The sequence below is a fragment of the Rhinopithecus roxellana genome, chromosome 10 (genome assembly GCF_007565055.1).
Source record: "Rhinopithecus roxellana isolate Shanxi Qingling chromosome 10, ASM756505v1, whole genome shotgun sequence".
Taxonomy (NCBI): Eukaryota; Metazoa; Chordata; class Mammalia; order Primates; family Cercopithecidae; genus Rhinopithecus; species Rhinopithecus roxellana.
Genome location: NC_044558.1, coordinates 69222069 through 69238654, shown reverse-complemented (window position 1 = coordinate 69238654; position 16586 = coordinate 69222069). Strand labels below are relative to the sequence as shown.

At 37.2% G+C, this 16586-nt stretch overlaps 1 protein-coding gene across 4 annotated transcripts in view; it reads right to left on the bottom strand.

Annotated features, from left to right (window-relative positions):
• The window catches only part of NELL2 (neural EGFL like 2), a 388158-nt gene that overhangs the window by 319192 nt on the left and 52380 nt on the right, over positions 1–16586 (bottom strand). For all 4 annotated transcript variants that reach the window (XM_030939199.1, XM_030939200.1, XM_030939202.1 and 1 more), the window contains one exon: positions 6381–6531. In XM_030939199.1, the coding sequence (XP_030795059.1) occupies positions 6381–6531 (151 nt within the window). The remainder of the gene's footprint in view (positions 1–6380; positions 6532–16586) is intronic.

Genomic DNA, 16586 nt, shown 5'->3' with positions numbered 1-16586 from the left:
TCAGGACATAGGCATGGGCAAGGACTTCATGTCTAAAACACCAAAAGCAACGGCAGCAAAAGCAAAAATTGACAAATGGGATCTAATTAAATTAAAGAGCTTTTGCACAGCAAAAGAAACTACCATCAGAGTGAACAGGCAACCTACAGAATGGGAGAAAATTTTTGCAACCTACTCATCTGACAAAGGGCTAATATCCAGAATCTACAAAGAACTCAAACAAATATACGAGAAAAAAACAAACAACCCCATCAAAAAGTGGGGAAAGGATATGAACAGACATTTCTCAAAAGAAGATATTCATACAGCCAACAGACACATGAAAAAATGCTCATCATCACTCGCCATCAGAGAAATGCAAATCAAAACCACAATGAGATACCATCTCACACCAGTTAGAATGGCAATCATTAAGAAGTCAGGAAACAACAGGTGTTGGAGAGGATGTGGAGAAATAGGAACACTTTTACACTGTTGGTGGGATTGTAAACTAGTTCAACCATTATGGAAAACAGTATGGCAATTCCTCAAGGATCTAGAACTAGATGTACCATATGACCCAGCCATCCCACTACTGGGTATATACCCAAAGGATTATAAACTATTCTACTACAAAGACACATGTACACATATGTTTATTGCGGCACTATTCACAATAGCAAAGACTTGGAATCAACCCAAATGTCCATCTGTGACAGACTGGATTAAGAAAATGTGGCACATATACACCATGGAATACTATGCAGCCATAAAAAAGGATGAGTTTGCGTCCTTTGTAGGGACATGGATGCAGCTGGAAACCATCATTCTCAGCAAACTATCACAAGAACAGAAAACCAAACACCGCATGTTCTCACTCATAGGTGGGAACTGAACAATGAGATCACTTGGACTCAGGAAAGGGAACATCACGCACTGGGGCCTATCATGGGGAGGGGGGAGGGGGGAGGAGGGAGGGATTGCATTGGGGAGTTATACATGATATAAATGATGAATTGATGGGTGCTGACGAGTTGATGGGTGCAGCACACCAACATGGCATAAGTATACATATGTAACAAACCTGCACGTTATGCACATGTACCCTAGAACTTAAAGTATAATAATAAAAAAAAAAAAGACTACCAAATAGCTATTACGAGAGATTACACAAATATTTGTTTAATACTTAATAAAGAGTCACCTGAGACTTTAGGCTTCCTTGCCAGGGTGGAGACATGACTGAAGAATCTCTCTTCAACTCTGCAAGTAATTTTGCAATGCATATGTTTCCCACAATAACTCCTGTAGATTTCTGGTTATGTATAGTAAAGCTATAGGAATACTTTGCCCTGCCTTGTTTTTCTTCTTAATCATAAAATTATTTTACTGATGTTTTACATGGCATATACAATAAATTTGAGGGAGAATGAGAAAAAAAAAAAAAAAAAAGACGTTATATGTTAGAATGCAAAAAAAAAAAAAAAAACTGGTACAAGTTTTTTAAATACATTGGAAACTGATATAGGAAGAAATTAATGTAAACTGGGAAGGTAAGTGAAAGCTTCCTGGAGATATGAGCGGAGTTCTGAAGTACGAGCAGGATTTGAACAAGCAGAGAAAAAGAAAAAGGGTGACACATAGATGCTGAGCAGACTGGTCACTGTGCCTGGCTAGTATTTATACTCCTATCGCTTTACTCCATCACCACCAGTGCTGGAGCTTCCATTCCCACAGTCTCCATCACTTCCTACCTTCTCCCTCTTTAATTAGGCTTCAGAGTAGGCTTCCCAATAAGCTAGGCATTCACTGCAAATAGCCCAAATGGAGATAAGACTGGAGTCAGGAACTGACATAAGGAAGAGACAGCCAGTCTCACATCACCTCTAATAATAATACTAATGTTCATTTCATGTTTATTCTCTAGCAGAGACTTTGTGGTCTAACTCACAGAGTCTAAATTCATAAAGGGATAGCTCAAGCTCTTGCTCTTGCTCAAGCTCTTGATCTTGTGCTTTCTCCCAGGCAGGCAAGAACATGTGCTCAGAGGAAGCATCACAATGCCACTGCCACCCCACCTTGCCCCCCAAAAAAACTAGAAAAATGACCATCCTTCAGCAGGGCATGTAGAAGAGTTCTTACTATGGTGAACCAGAATGCACCCATTGAAGAACCAGACCTGCACCTAATCACTGTCAGTTGGGAGTGACTGAGTTATATTGAGAAAAGCAATTTACATGCAATGTGGCCTGAAGGACACAATCTACTTACCAGGCCTCCATATAAAAGGCTCCTGCATATTCAGCAGGAAAACTTGGTTGTATATGACTGTCTTGCATATTACCAAGAGAGTGTCTCCAAAGGGGGCAGTGTTGCTTCAAAGACCTTCATACCTAGATTATCAGCATCATTGTAGATCTGCTTCTTCTGAAGGGACCAGCTAACATAGAGTCCCCTGAACTTGTTCTCTAAGGACACTTACTACCTTGACCACAAAAGGCCATATGAGAAATATGTGTCTGGTTTCAGTGCCAAGAATGGTTGAATTATCCTGATTACTTAACTAGTGTTTTATCTTCTTGTTTGCTCTGATTTGTATATGTTTCATTTTATCTTGTCCTGTAGACATTTCTATAAGCCTCCTTAAAATTTTTGTGAAAGAAAGCAGAAAATAATGAAATAAATGTTCAGGCAATGATGAAACTAAATAGATGAGTGAGGAAAAGCAGGATAACTAAAGAAAGATAGCTTCAGAAATAAGAACAGGAAAAATTCCAGTACAAGCCATAACAGAAGGTCTGTTGAGATGATAGAAGGCAATAGCACAGTGCATTAGTAAAAAGACTCAATAATAGGAAGTGGGTTTGGGTTCTGGCTCTGTCAGTAACTAGCTAAATGATGCTGGAAAGAAAGGCAATAAAGAATCTAGTTTAATGATCTCCCAAAGACACGGAGAGACGGGATGGCACAGAGGTTCAGCAGGTGGACTCTAAAATCACACTGAGGGAAAAGACTACTCCCATTGATTCCCATCGAACCTTTAAGAAATTATCTCTAAGGCTTGTTTTTCTTATCTTTGAAATGAAAATAAGAGTGCTGATCTTGTATGATTATGGGAGGTTTGTGAATTTTTATAACTAGTATTTTCAAGCACTCTATATGGATTTGCAGAGGGGGACACTTGAGGTACAGAACAATTAAGTAATTTTTACAAGGTCCCAAAACCAATGAGTGGTAGAGCTATGATTGGAATGTACGCTGTCCATCTCCAGGTCTACACTCTTAACCACTGTTGAATACTGCTGATAAATGAACTAATCCCGTGTAATGCATGGAGCACAGTGCCTGGCACACGGTAAGCATTTAATAACTGTTAGCTTACTTAGCAAATGAAAGTGCCTTACAAATCTAAGTTATTTTCCTCATGATGGAAAGATATACTGTATCTCAAATATGATATTTGTTAAATAATAATATATCTAGATAATATCTACATAATTTATAATTTCATAGATACATGCCATGACATTGACAAATGATACAACTATAGAATGAATAAGTAAAACAATAAATTTTGAAAATAATATTAATTTTAAAGGTATAACTAGAAAACCTAACAGCTGAGCACAAATACTTATGTATAAGAAATATTCATCATATTATTATTTATTAAAATTTACAAAGTAAATGAGTTGAATATCCAAAAGTAAGGGTTGATTAAACAAAATACGACATATCAATGCACACAGACAAAAGGACTCAACTGAAATATGACAGAACTTCAACATTCACCTTTTGGTAATATGATTGTATCAGTTTTCCTATTTCTTTCTAACTGTCAGTTTTCCAAATGTTTTCTACAATGAAAACATATTTCTATAATAATCTGAAAAAATAAATACTATTTTCAATTGAAATAAATCCATTTAAAACCCTGCCTATAACTTTAATAAATCTACCTCACAGGAAGAGTAAGAAAGGATTTGCCTGACAGCAAACCACCTGATGAAGGTCAGGTATTTCAGTTGCCCATATCTTTAAAATGTTTAAGGTGCTTAAAAAAAATCAAACTATTTTAAGAAATATTAGGTGGAAAAGTTTGCAGATTGCAAGAAGTCTGTGCTGGTCAGAATGTGTACAGTTAAGGTGTTCGACCCTGGGAACCAATACAAACAGGACTCATAGTTGAGGGAAATAGACCCATTGAAATGCTGCCCAACAAGCCTCAGGAGGAGCAGATGGAGGCCCCAGCATCAGTTAGCCCAGCGACAGGAGCAGTAAGAAAGCAGGCAGCAGTGGCCACCATCTATGTAAGGGATGTCATCCGGAAGAAGGCTGGGTGAGTTCTATGTCTCTACAAACAGGGGAGTGGGAGAAAGTCACAGGGAAGAAAAATCTAATGTGCAAAATTAAGGGAAAATTTTCCTAGCATGTAGAGGTAATCAGAAATACAACAGGTTGTTCTGCAAATGAACAATCTTCCTTTATTACATGTGACTCTTGTTGCCTGAAAGCTCAATGGACACGGGCAGAGACACACGGCTATAATCAAGGAGCTCACTGGATCTCAACCACATGAAGACAAGGCCTGTCCGTACAACCAAAAACAGACTGAAGGGAATAGCCCCAGTGAACCCTTCAAGATGGGACTGCTCCCTTTCTTGCTCTTCCCTGAAAGTTGTAAGCCAGTTACCAGGTGAGTGTTAGGATGGCACCCTCCCCTCAAAAACAGGCCAGAACCTGGGGGGAAAGAAACCCAAGCGAAGGGCCTGGGAAATTATCCTTTGGAGCTAAAGATGTAATTAAATGGGCCTTCAAGCTGCAAGAGCAAGTTGGATAGTATGTCCCTAGGAACTTTCCTCACTAAGTCAGTCTTGCTATATTTTGTTCTCCACATAGATTTTCTTATGTTTGCTCTTTAGTATTTAGTAAAGATGTGCAGGCCGGGCGCGGTGGCTCACGCCTGTAATCCCAGCACTTTGGGAGGCCGAGACGGGCGGATCACAAGGTCAGGAGATCGAGACCATCCTGGCTAACACGGTGAAACCCCTTCTCTACTAAAAATACAAAAACTAGCCGGGCGAGGTGGCGGGCGCCTGTAGTCCCAGCTACTCGGGAGGCTGAGGCAGGAGAATGGCGTAAAAACCCGGGAGGCGGAGCTTGCAGTGAGCTGAGATCTGGCCACTGCACTCCAGTCCGGGCTACAGAGCGAGACTCTGCCTCAAAAAAAAAAAAAAAAAAAAAGATGTGCAAAGTCCCAGACTGCCTCATCTGTGATAAGAGAAACCAAATAAAGAGATTTATACCCATGCTTGGACAGGATCATTAAAGTTTTTATATAGGTAAAGCACTTTATATGTATAAACTCTTTAATCTTCACAACAACTTATGAAGCAGGTACTATTATCCTCAATTTACAGATGAGGAAATTGAGATACAGATCTTATGTGACTTCCCCAATGTCCACAGATAGTAAGTGGTGGACTTCCATTCCCAGAACTGTGGTTATTCTTTCCAGAAGGAATCATCTTAAACTATTTGGTATTATTTCATAGTAATTTATGTATATGTCACGTATCATGAATGACTTTCTTCTTCTTCCTCCCTTCCCCACATCTAGAGCTCCTAATCATGTCTCACATATAAGAAAAGCTGGAAGATAGTAGACAGCATTTTTATACAGTGCATGTCCAAGAATACAGCTGTAACTGCTGCAAACTATGAGGTAAAAAAGGAAGTTATCTGTCAGTGATTAAAATTATATGACTATTAAACTCTAAACCCAGGCAATTTTGCAAAGAAATATAATATAATATTTTTGTGGATAACTATTCACACATTAAGAAGTATGTTTGGCTTTAAAATTGAGAAAGATATGTCTTGAGGAATTCAGTAATTAATAAATTTGTTTTAGGAATAGCAACTTCTTACTAACCTGAAAAGCAGCACCTCCTTCTGCTTTTAGGCAATTACTTTCAATTACCTGTGTTTGTGATTTTTGTATAACATAACAAAACCATTCTACCTTAAGCCAATCTTTTTGTTGTTGTTGAGACGGAGTCTCGCTCTGTTACCCAGGCTGGAGTGCTATGGCATGATCTTGGCTCACTGCAACCTCCGCCTCCTGGGTTCAATCAATTATCTTGCCTCAGCCACCCGAGTAGCTGGGACTACAGGTGTGTGCTACCACGCCCAGCTAATTTTTGTATTTTTTAGTAGAGACAGGGTTTCGCCATATTGGTCAGGCTGGTCTTGAACTCCTGACCTCGTGATTTGCCCACCTCAGCCTCCCAAATCATAAGGAGATATACCAGAGAAGAAAGCTTTTGTTTCCTTCTCTTTAATATGTTCATTTAACCACATGCAATGAAAACACAGGAAACTACAGCAGCCACATTTACCTGTGATCCAAGTGGTGAACTGAGAGAATAACTCCTGAATTTAAGTGGGTCTGTTTTAGGGTCACCAAAATAGTAAATTCATGTTTATTTCTCAGCTTCTGAAAAAACTGTTCAGCTGTAGCAGTGGATGCTTTTATGCTTCTGGGAGTATCTAAAAAAGAAACAAACATATACTAAGAATAGACTAGAATTTGATTTTATGAAGTATCTTTTACATGTAACATCTTTCAAAAAACTTTATCAAGTTTATCAGTAGCAGCTGATAAATACTGAGTTTCAGACTCTTGGTAAATTCTTTTTCAACAAGACTTTATGCTACATATAATAACATAGGACAATAAAATCACACATGAATTACTGAACTTGTGTTTCAGGAATCTGTTTTCAAAAATGTCACCTTTGAAGCAAAGAATCAAAAAACCTTATTTGAGGATGTACACTCCCAAGTTTTCTCTTTACACAATTCCTATATTCTAGATAGCACAGCAACATCAGTGCCAACAATGAACAAAAAGATGTGCTTCCTAGAATAGGACCTAAACGACCACACTAGAACTAGTTAGCTTCTAGTCATGACTCCTCATGACAGAAAACTGGATTTAAATCTATGTGCCACCCTCCACATTGGTTTCTTCAGCCAGAAGGTTTGCTATAAATAGATTTTTAAATGATCATTGAAATTAGTCACTCTCAGCCTTCTGTGCAGTGGAAGAGGCATTAAGATCAAATTATCTCACCACAGATATTGAAAAAAAAGAATACATAGAACTTAATTCCCATTTCTTCCCCAGGCTTAGAGAAAGCTTAGTCAAGGAAAGTTTACTTAAGAGAGGAGAAACTTTTACCCTGAACTTCTGCATGTTTTAGCCTTGTATTCCAACCTCCGGACTCAGATTATATGGGAAAACAGATAAGGATAGAAATGCACTTAGTAAAAACCTATCATTCAAGCAATCTGCTAGCTGAGCATAGGCTCTCCTATTCATAGTGTATGCAAAGAAGATTGATGAGAGGTAGACATGCAGTTTATATTGTGATTACTCTCCTCTTTCCTATGCTTCAGTCTAGATAAGTAGTTTTCAATGGAAGAACTGGCATTTAGAGAGGACAATCCTTCTTTGTGCAGGATTGTCCTATGCACTGTAAAACATTTAGCACCTCTGGGTCCTTACCCAACAAATGTCAGTGGCACCCAATCCCTAAACTTTGCAACAACTCAAAGTACTCCCACACACTTTCAAACATTCCCAGGGAAGCAATGCAGCAGAAACTTGGGAATCACAACCTTGATGAAACAGAGATTATAAAATTAATCCAAAATTTTCTGCCTTTCTAGGCCCACAATTTTACATGATGCTAATGTAATCACCTGGTCTGAGTCCATTACCGAGAATATACAGTCATGGAGAACATGCAGACCTTGAGACACTCATATAATAGAAGGGACACCTAATATGATACAAGGAAAAAAATGCTCTCAGAGAGGTAGGTACAAAGTGTTAATGGGTCAGGGGGGAAAGTAGCCAACAGAATCTGAAGGGAAGGCTCAAAAAGTAGATGCCATTTGATCAGGAGTTTACCAGGTAGAGAAAAGAGGAAAAAGCATACCAGACATAGGAAAAGCTTGTGAAAAAGCAGAGATATGAAAGGGCATCACATAGTGCAACGAATGAACAGCAGACATTGCTGGATGGGGCTGGGAAACTGGATGAGGCAGGACCTCGCAGGCCAACTTAATGGGACACCTGCTGTTTCCATCACCATTATCAATTTACTCTCCTGGTTTAAAACAAAACCAAACAAACAAACAAAAAAGCCTCCCTATTTACCACTGAGAAATGATCCCTCCCCACTCTCAACCCTTGACGTCCTCTCTGTTACAATTGGTCATGTGACACAGACCTGACCAATCAGGGCATCACCTATCCCTGTGCACAGTAATAGGTTCAGGAACAGGTACCTAATCCAAGGTAATGAAGTCAGACTTGGGATAGTTGTTCAAAGTTTTAGAAAAAAGAAACTATCTTGTTGCAAAAAAGAAACTTCAACATTCCCAATCAACTTTCATAACTCAAAAACATAACAGTAATCTGAAACGTTTGCCATAATCAGTGCAATAGTTTCTCCCCAGGCTCTATTACGGATAAGACAGGCTGTGGAGGAGATTCCACAACATTCCTCTTAGCTCCAAAATGTTTTGTTTCCTCAAGGAAGCATGCAAAATCTAATTGAGAATGATTTCATCTAGTGTTAACTTTTAATTCATTCTAATTTACACAGAAGTGAATCATTCACAAACGACATTACTTCATTTTAATTTAATAGCTAAAAGCAAACTGAAATTAAATTATAAATATTTATTATGCTTCTCCTCTTTTCAGGCAGGTAGAACTTCAGCAGCATCCTTTGTCTTGCTGAACAGGATGATAGATGGGGATGCAAATGACAGAAATGGAGAAAGGATTACAGTGAATACAGAAATGATGCTCAGACCCGCAGAGAGGTTCAAGGATGTGGCCCAAAGAGATAGAGCTCTTACAGTAAGAGAAAAGGAATTTGGAAATGTGTGGCAGCTGCCTTACAAGACGGAACTTTAGAGATAAGATGCTCAAAGAAGATTCTTAGGCTGTTGTGTTGTTTTGTATGCACAGAAGAACTTTATTAAATGTCTATATTATTCACTATTGCTTTTGGAGTTAGATTTGTAAACAGAGCTGAGAGGCTATATTTTGTTCACTTATTTTTTAATTTTGTTGTGTTTTCAGATGAAATGACAAGTAAAGATTGGCTTTAAGGTAAAAGAATGAAGAACCTGGAAGAATGAATCACATTTGAATATTAGTAAAAATGTACGTCACTATGGTTGAAAACATGGTGAAGGAAACTGTAGGTGAAGGGAAAACATCAAAAAAATTGATCAATCTGCATTTTGAAAAAAAAATTTCTCTAGTGGCCATGTGGAAGGGTTGCTTCAAGAAAGAAAAAAACTGGAAACAGAGACAGCTTGACAAGTCTGTCAATTTGGTAATTATTAACTTATACAGGTTAGATTTCACATATTTAAATATCATATTTTGACATCTCTAAACTACCTTTCCCAAATCAAATTGATTTTCTTTGGCTTTGACTGACTAGTAATGGTGATACTGAGCTAATAGTGTTTGCACTGCTTGTCAGGCATGTTGATGAGGGAAGGTCCAAGGGAACTCTGAGGTAGATGGATAATTTGTATTGGGGTGCTTAATGAAGTGCTTAAGGAGACCCGCACAGCAGAACCATCCTCCACCCCACCAGGGTGGTAGATGGGGTGCTATGAGGCCTCCATCCAGCTTAGACTTGAAGCTCATTCACTCATGCAGGGTCACAGTTCAGGACAAGACCACTTATCCTATTCAACCTCTCCTCCCAGCCCTTTGTCTTACTGTTTTGCTACCTCTATGGGGATGGGATGGCTTGCAAGAAGGAGGGACCCTCCAGCATGAACAAAGTCAGCAGAAGCCCCATTCTGCTTATGCTATAGGGATAAGAACAATAATATTCTTTTTTTTCATCCTGACTAACCAAGTTCAACAAGTTGCACAATTGTTTAAAAATGGGCTTCCATAAGCCTCCCACCTATAACGGAGTAAGGGGCAGTGTGGAACACCCATGGGAGAGAGAAAACCCAACTTGATTTACCATAGCCTCTGGATGGTCTCCTCACCTGGTGCTCCAGCCCAGAAGCCCAGGACACAGATGAAGATTTTTAAGATTTCCTGAATGTGACAGAGAGAGTACATAGAGGAAGTGTAAGTCATGATTGTATCATAATTTTCGGTTCTCTGTCCACAGAACACCTTCTGCTTCCAACCCTTAGCTCACCCTAAGATACTTAAATGTATTGTTCCCCTTAAAAACATGTTTTCAAGAATTCATTATGTCCAAGTCCAGGAAGGACTTGATGAGGGCCTAAACTCTGTAAGTGGCATCAGAGTAAACAGGAGGGGTAGGATTCAGGATATATGTAGAAAGTAGAATCTAAAGAACTTGGTCACTAATAAATCACATACAAAAGGTAAAAGAAAGGAGGAAAAGGAATCCAACTGACTGCAATGTTTCCAGCTGCAGAGACGTAATGAAAGGAAATGCAGTAGAAGCCTGATGGTACCCAAATGGGATTTCAGTTTTAGAAATAGTGATTTTAAAACGCCATGTAACATACATGTGGACATGTCCAGTAGAAGGCTAGCACTTCAGAATTTGATATGAAAGAGGTTAAAGTTGGCAGTATAGATTTAGAAGTCACCAGATTGTGTTACCTAAAATCATAGGCGTGCCTGAGTAAATCACAGGAGTCACAGGAATGAGAGGAGGATGAAAGGATGGACCACAGAAACACTAAGTCAGTAGCACAGCAGGGGCAGCATATATAAGCTTAATAAATACAAACACACACACACACACACATATATTCTATAATGCTGCACATATACTATACAACTTTTATCCTGCAAAATTGTATAATAATATATTTTTTCCTTTTGAACTCATGTTCCATTTTGTTCTCACAAAGCCCTGGAGACTTGACAGCAGCAACAATTACTACTTCCTTTTTTAAAATGAGCAAAAAAAGCCACGGAACATTTCCATGTTCACCCCAAAACACCAGCAGTTAGAGGTATAATGGGGATGACAATTTCTGGGCCAGTATTCTTTCCACTAAATTGTACTGTTCCTGAACATGGCATCCTTTATCCATGCCTAATTGCCAGTCACAAACAAATGCAAATAAAAGTGCACCAACACAGAAAATAATTCAGAAAAAAGTAATTATATAAGATAACATTTTTAGTTCTTTAAGTAACTAGCTGAGTAGTGATTTTAAGAAAGGTCATTTTACTCATTTGCATTTCTATTTCCAAATTTGTAAAACTGGCATTCCTGCCTTATATTTTCATCTCAAGGATTACATAATGTTCAGAGAGACTCTAAGTTCCCATGATTAATAAGATAAGACCCAATTCTGGCACTGATCATTAAATCAAGTCAAGGAAACCACTATCCAGGAATTAATTTTACTTTATTTATATTATCATTAAAGTTTTCAGAATTAATTTTTTTTTTTTTTTTTTTTTTTTTTTTTTTTTTTTTTTTTTTGAGACAGTCTTGCTCTGTTGCCCAGGCTGGAGTGCAGTGATGTGATCTTGGCTCACTGCAACCTCCGCCTCCCAGGTTCAACTGATTCTTGTGCTTCAATCTCCCAAGTAGCTGGAACTACAAGTGTGCGCCACCATGCCAGGCTGATTTTTATTTGCTTATTTATTTATTTTCGTATTTGTTTTAGTAGAGACAATGGTCCACCATGTTGGCCAGGCTGGTCTTGAACTTCTGGCCTCAAGTGATCTGCCCGCCTTGGCCTCCCAAATTTCTGGGATTACAGGCATAAGCCACCGCATCTGGCAAAAATTTTAATTTAGAAATGCATTAAGCAATCTTTCAACAAGGAATCCTGCTAGGAATGAAATATAGAAAAATGAAGTGCAGTGGTTACAGGAACAAACTTGGAAGCCAGAAGAATGAGGTTCCAATTCCAACCATGGAGATTATTAGCTGTTCATAGCATGTAGTAAAGACCATGGGTTTACTGTGAGAAGTATAATAGTAATTATTATTATTATTATTATTCTTACAAGCAACGAGGCTGTGGAATCCATGAAAACCAACAACTGCCATAACACCTTTGTGATTTTCTGAGCTTACTTTCATTCTAAGTATCCCAAACTCAGCCACAAAATACTAGTTTCCAAGTTTGAATATTGATATACAAGTTTTGACCATCAAATTATTCTTAACATACAATCCTGCCTACCACTCTCTGTTTCCAGAAAATTATGAAATATCATTCTTTTACGGACAAAAATCAACGTAAAGTGAAATTCTTTCTGAAGCAGGGACAAAGATCATTTGATTTGCTGCTTAGAGAAAAAGAGGCTGAGAAACAGGCCTTGAAATGCTACTGGTAAGCGCTATAGAAAAACTTATCAACATGACCATGCTGCATGGGAGCTTTTTAATTGGAGAACTGCTTGAGTTTAAACCTAAAATGTATTTCAATGTTTTCCATTTTTATTGTGCATAGAGCCTAAAAATCCCATTAAGAAAACAACCTGTAGCCATTTAAAGCAATTATTAATAAATAATGAAGTAGCTCAGAAGCAATTACATCAAAATATTCATTTTTAGTCATGGGACTACCAGAATGGAGTGATGAGTTCATATGTGGCTACAGTAAAAATTTCTAGGGATTTAGACAATGTGCTAGGTATTCACTATATACATACATAGTTAACGAAGAAAGGCGGGGGGAGGAGGAGACAGAGAGAGAGAGAGAAAGTATCTGACTTATTTCTAAAATAGACTGTGCTTAATGAAATTATGCATATGGTAGCAAATATGGGTGTTTACTGAAAAATAGAGTCAAGTTGGAATTCCTTTCTTCTTTATTTGGTGGCCAAATTTCTCTTCTTAATGGGATTTGATTAACAAATTAAAATTGTATATATTTAATGTGTACAATGTGATGTTTTGACATCTATATCTATTGTGAAATGATTACTGCCATCAAGGTTCCTAACAGATCCATCACCTCACATAGTTGGCATTTTTAAAATGTATGGTGAGAACATTTGAATTTCAAGTATACAATACAGTGTTAATAACTATAGTCACCACACTCGATATGTTAGATTTCCAGAACTTATCATCTGCATACATGAAACTTCATACTCTTTCACTAATATCTCCTATTTTCCCCATCTCCTAGCCCCCAGAAATCACCATTTTACTCTCTGCTTCTATGAATTCAATGTTTTTAGATTCCATGTACAATGAGATCATGCAGTGTTCATCTCTCTGTGCCTGCCTTATTTCACTGAGCAGTTTGTCCTCCAGTTTATCCACGTTGCTGCAAAAGATATGACTTCTTTCTTTTTATAAGGCTGAATGATATTCCATTGTGTGTATATACCAATATTTCTTTATTCATTCATCCACTGGTGGACATTTTAAATTATTTCCATAGCTTGGGTACTGTCAATAATGCTGTTATGAACATGGGAGTACAAATATTCTTCAAGATACTCATTTCCTTTAGATACATACCCAGAAGTGAAATTCCTGGATCACATAGTAGTTCCATTTTTTATTTGATGAGAAACTTTACACTATTTTTCATAATGGCTATACCAATTTACATTCAAACCAACAGTGAACAAGGGTTCTCTTTTCTCCTTATCCTTGCCAACAATTGTTATCATAGGTCTTTTTGATAATAGTCATTTTAACAGGTGTGAGGTGATACCTCAATTTTTCAAATTTGCATTTCCCTGATGATTAGTGATGTTGAGGATTTTTTCACATACGTTTTGACTATTTGTATGACTTCTTTTGAGAAATTTTATTTAGGTTCTTTGCCCATTTTTAAATCAGGTTACTTGTTTTCTTGCTATTGAGTTGCATGAGTTTCTTATATATTTTGGATATGGACCCCTTGGCAGATGTACTGTTTATAAATGTTTCTTCCATTCTGTACATTGTTTCTCCACTCTGTTGATTGTTTCCATTTTTGTGCAGAAACTTTTTAGTTTGGTGCAATCTCATTTGCCTCTTTGCGTTTGTTACCTGTGCTTTTGGGGTCATCTACCAAAAATGTATTGCCTAGACCAATGTCAAGAAGTTTTTCCCTGTTTTCTTCTAGTAGTCTTACAGTTAAGTCTTTAATCTATTTGGAGTTGATGTCTGTATATGGTGTGAAATAAGGGTCTAATTTCATTCTTATGCATGTGGATATCCAGTTTTCCCAACACCATTTATTGAAGAGACTGTCCTTTCCCCGCTGTGTGCTGTTGGCACTTTTGTTGAAAATCAATCGACTAGAAATGTATGGATTTATTTCTGGGCTATAACTATTCTGTTTCATTGGTCTACATATCTGTTTTTATGCCAGTACCATGCAGTTTTCTACAGTTTTCTAGTGCAATATATTAAAGTCAGGTAGTGTGATGCCTCCAGCTTTGTTATTTTTGCTTGAGATTGCTTTGGCTATTTGGGGCCTATTGTAGTTTGATATAAATTTTAGAATTTTTTTTCTATTTCTGTGGGGAAATGCCATTGAAATTTTAATAGGAATTGCATTGAATCTGTACATAACTATGGGTAGTATGGATATTTTAATATCATTAATTCTTCCAATCCATGAACACAGGATATCTTTCCATTTATTTGTGTCTTCTTCAATTTCTTTCATCAGTGTTTCATAGTTTTCATTGTAGAGGTCTTTTACCTCCTTGATTTAATTTACACCTAAGTATTTTTATAGCTATTATAAATCATATTGCTTTATCCATTTCCTTTTTTTTTTTTTCTTTTTTTTTTTGAGACAGAGTCTTGCTCTGTCACCAGGTTGGAGTGCAGTGGTGCGATCTCATCTCACTGCAACCTCCGTTTCCCTGGTTCAAGAGATTCTCCTTCCTCAACCTCCCGAATAGCTGGGACTACAGGTGCATGCCACCATGATCAGCTAATTTTTGTATTTTTAGTAGAGGGGGGTTTTCACCATGTCGGCCAGGATGGTCTCGATCTCTTGACCTCAGGTGATCTGCCTGTCTCGGCCTCCCAAAGTGTTGGAATTACAGGTATGAGCCACCACACCCAGCTTATTCATTTATTTTTGAGATAGTTCATTGTCAGTGTAAGTAAACCCTTTAAATATTTTTTGGGTGTTAGCAGTAAAAGTAAAGAGAAGGAATTTGTCCATCTTCCAACAACAAAGAAATAGGTAAGCATCATTTTCTTCTTTTGTGATTAAAAAGTATCACCACAACTGCCATCATGAATTAAATGAGTTTCTGCCCACTGCAGTGTGTAGAAACCTAAATTGATTTTCTCCCACATAACCAGACTAATAAAAATACAATGTAAAAATTCTATTAGAAAAACTGTCGAATTTCAGACATAGAATGGTTGACTTAAAATATTTCAAAACTCACGAGATTACTCTTTTTTTCAGTACTTAACTATCAAATGTTATTGTCTTCTAAATTCAGGTTAGAAATATATTAAGTTAAAACTATTATTATAGTTACTCTCCATTGCTCTTCCTTCAATATGCTCATGCTTTTATAATGCAAACTTATAAGACAAAATGGTAACAATTTTAAAAGCCATTAAAATTTAATTAACACTATATACAAAGTTTCCAAAGTCTTTAAACATGAACAACCTCATTTAAACCTCATGACAATTTTGAATAAATAGGATTGTTAGCTCTATAATAACAGAAATTGCTGGTGAGAAAATGGAAGCACAGAGAAGCCAAGACACTTGGGTCATCATCAAAAGTGGCTCAAAATCAGAGCTCGTTTCTATGAACTTACAAAAGCAATTACAGCAGTATATAGGTATGAACCCTCCAAATTCAAGTGGCAGAGCCAGGATCCTAACCCAGGCCAACGTGCTTCCTGTTTTACACAAGAGTGTCCTACCAACACTACAGTGATGCACACTCCAGGGGTGGATTAACCCTTATTTTAAATTGCACTTGATCTTAGAATCATCAGGCTTTTCAAACATAGAAAATTATTTATATCATATAATCTCCTCTCATCTAGATACTATAACCTAAACTATAGAGAGTAAACTGCACTAAATTGCAAAACAGAAGGCTTTTTTAAGAGACAATTTTAAAATAATTCTGCTTTAAAAATTACTGAGTAAAATGTATGAGTTCCCCACAAACCCACAATTTTGTAACTTTTAAAAAAAATTTGTGGGTTCATGGTAGGTATATATATGTATGAGTTACATGAGATATTTTGATATAGGCATGCAATGATATCGAAGTAATCACATCAGGGTAAATGGGGTATCCATCACCTCAAGCACTTATCCTTTGTGTTATAAACAACCCCATTATACTCTTTTAGTTATTTTTAAAAGTACAATTAAATTATTTTTTACTATAACCACCCTGTTGTGTTAGCAAATTCTAGGTCTTCTTCTAACTTTTCTTTTTCCCATTAACCATCCCCAATTCTTTTTTTTTTTTCTTTTTTTTTTTTATTATTATTATACTTTCAGTTCTAGGGTACATGTGCACAACGTGCAGGTTTGTTACATATGTATACTTGTGCCATGTTGGTGTGCTGCACCCATCAACTCATCAGCACC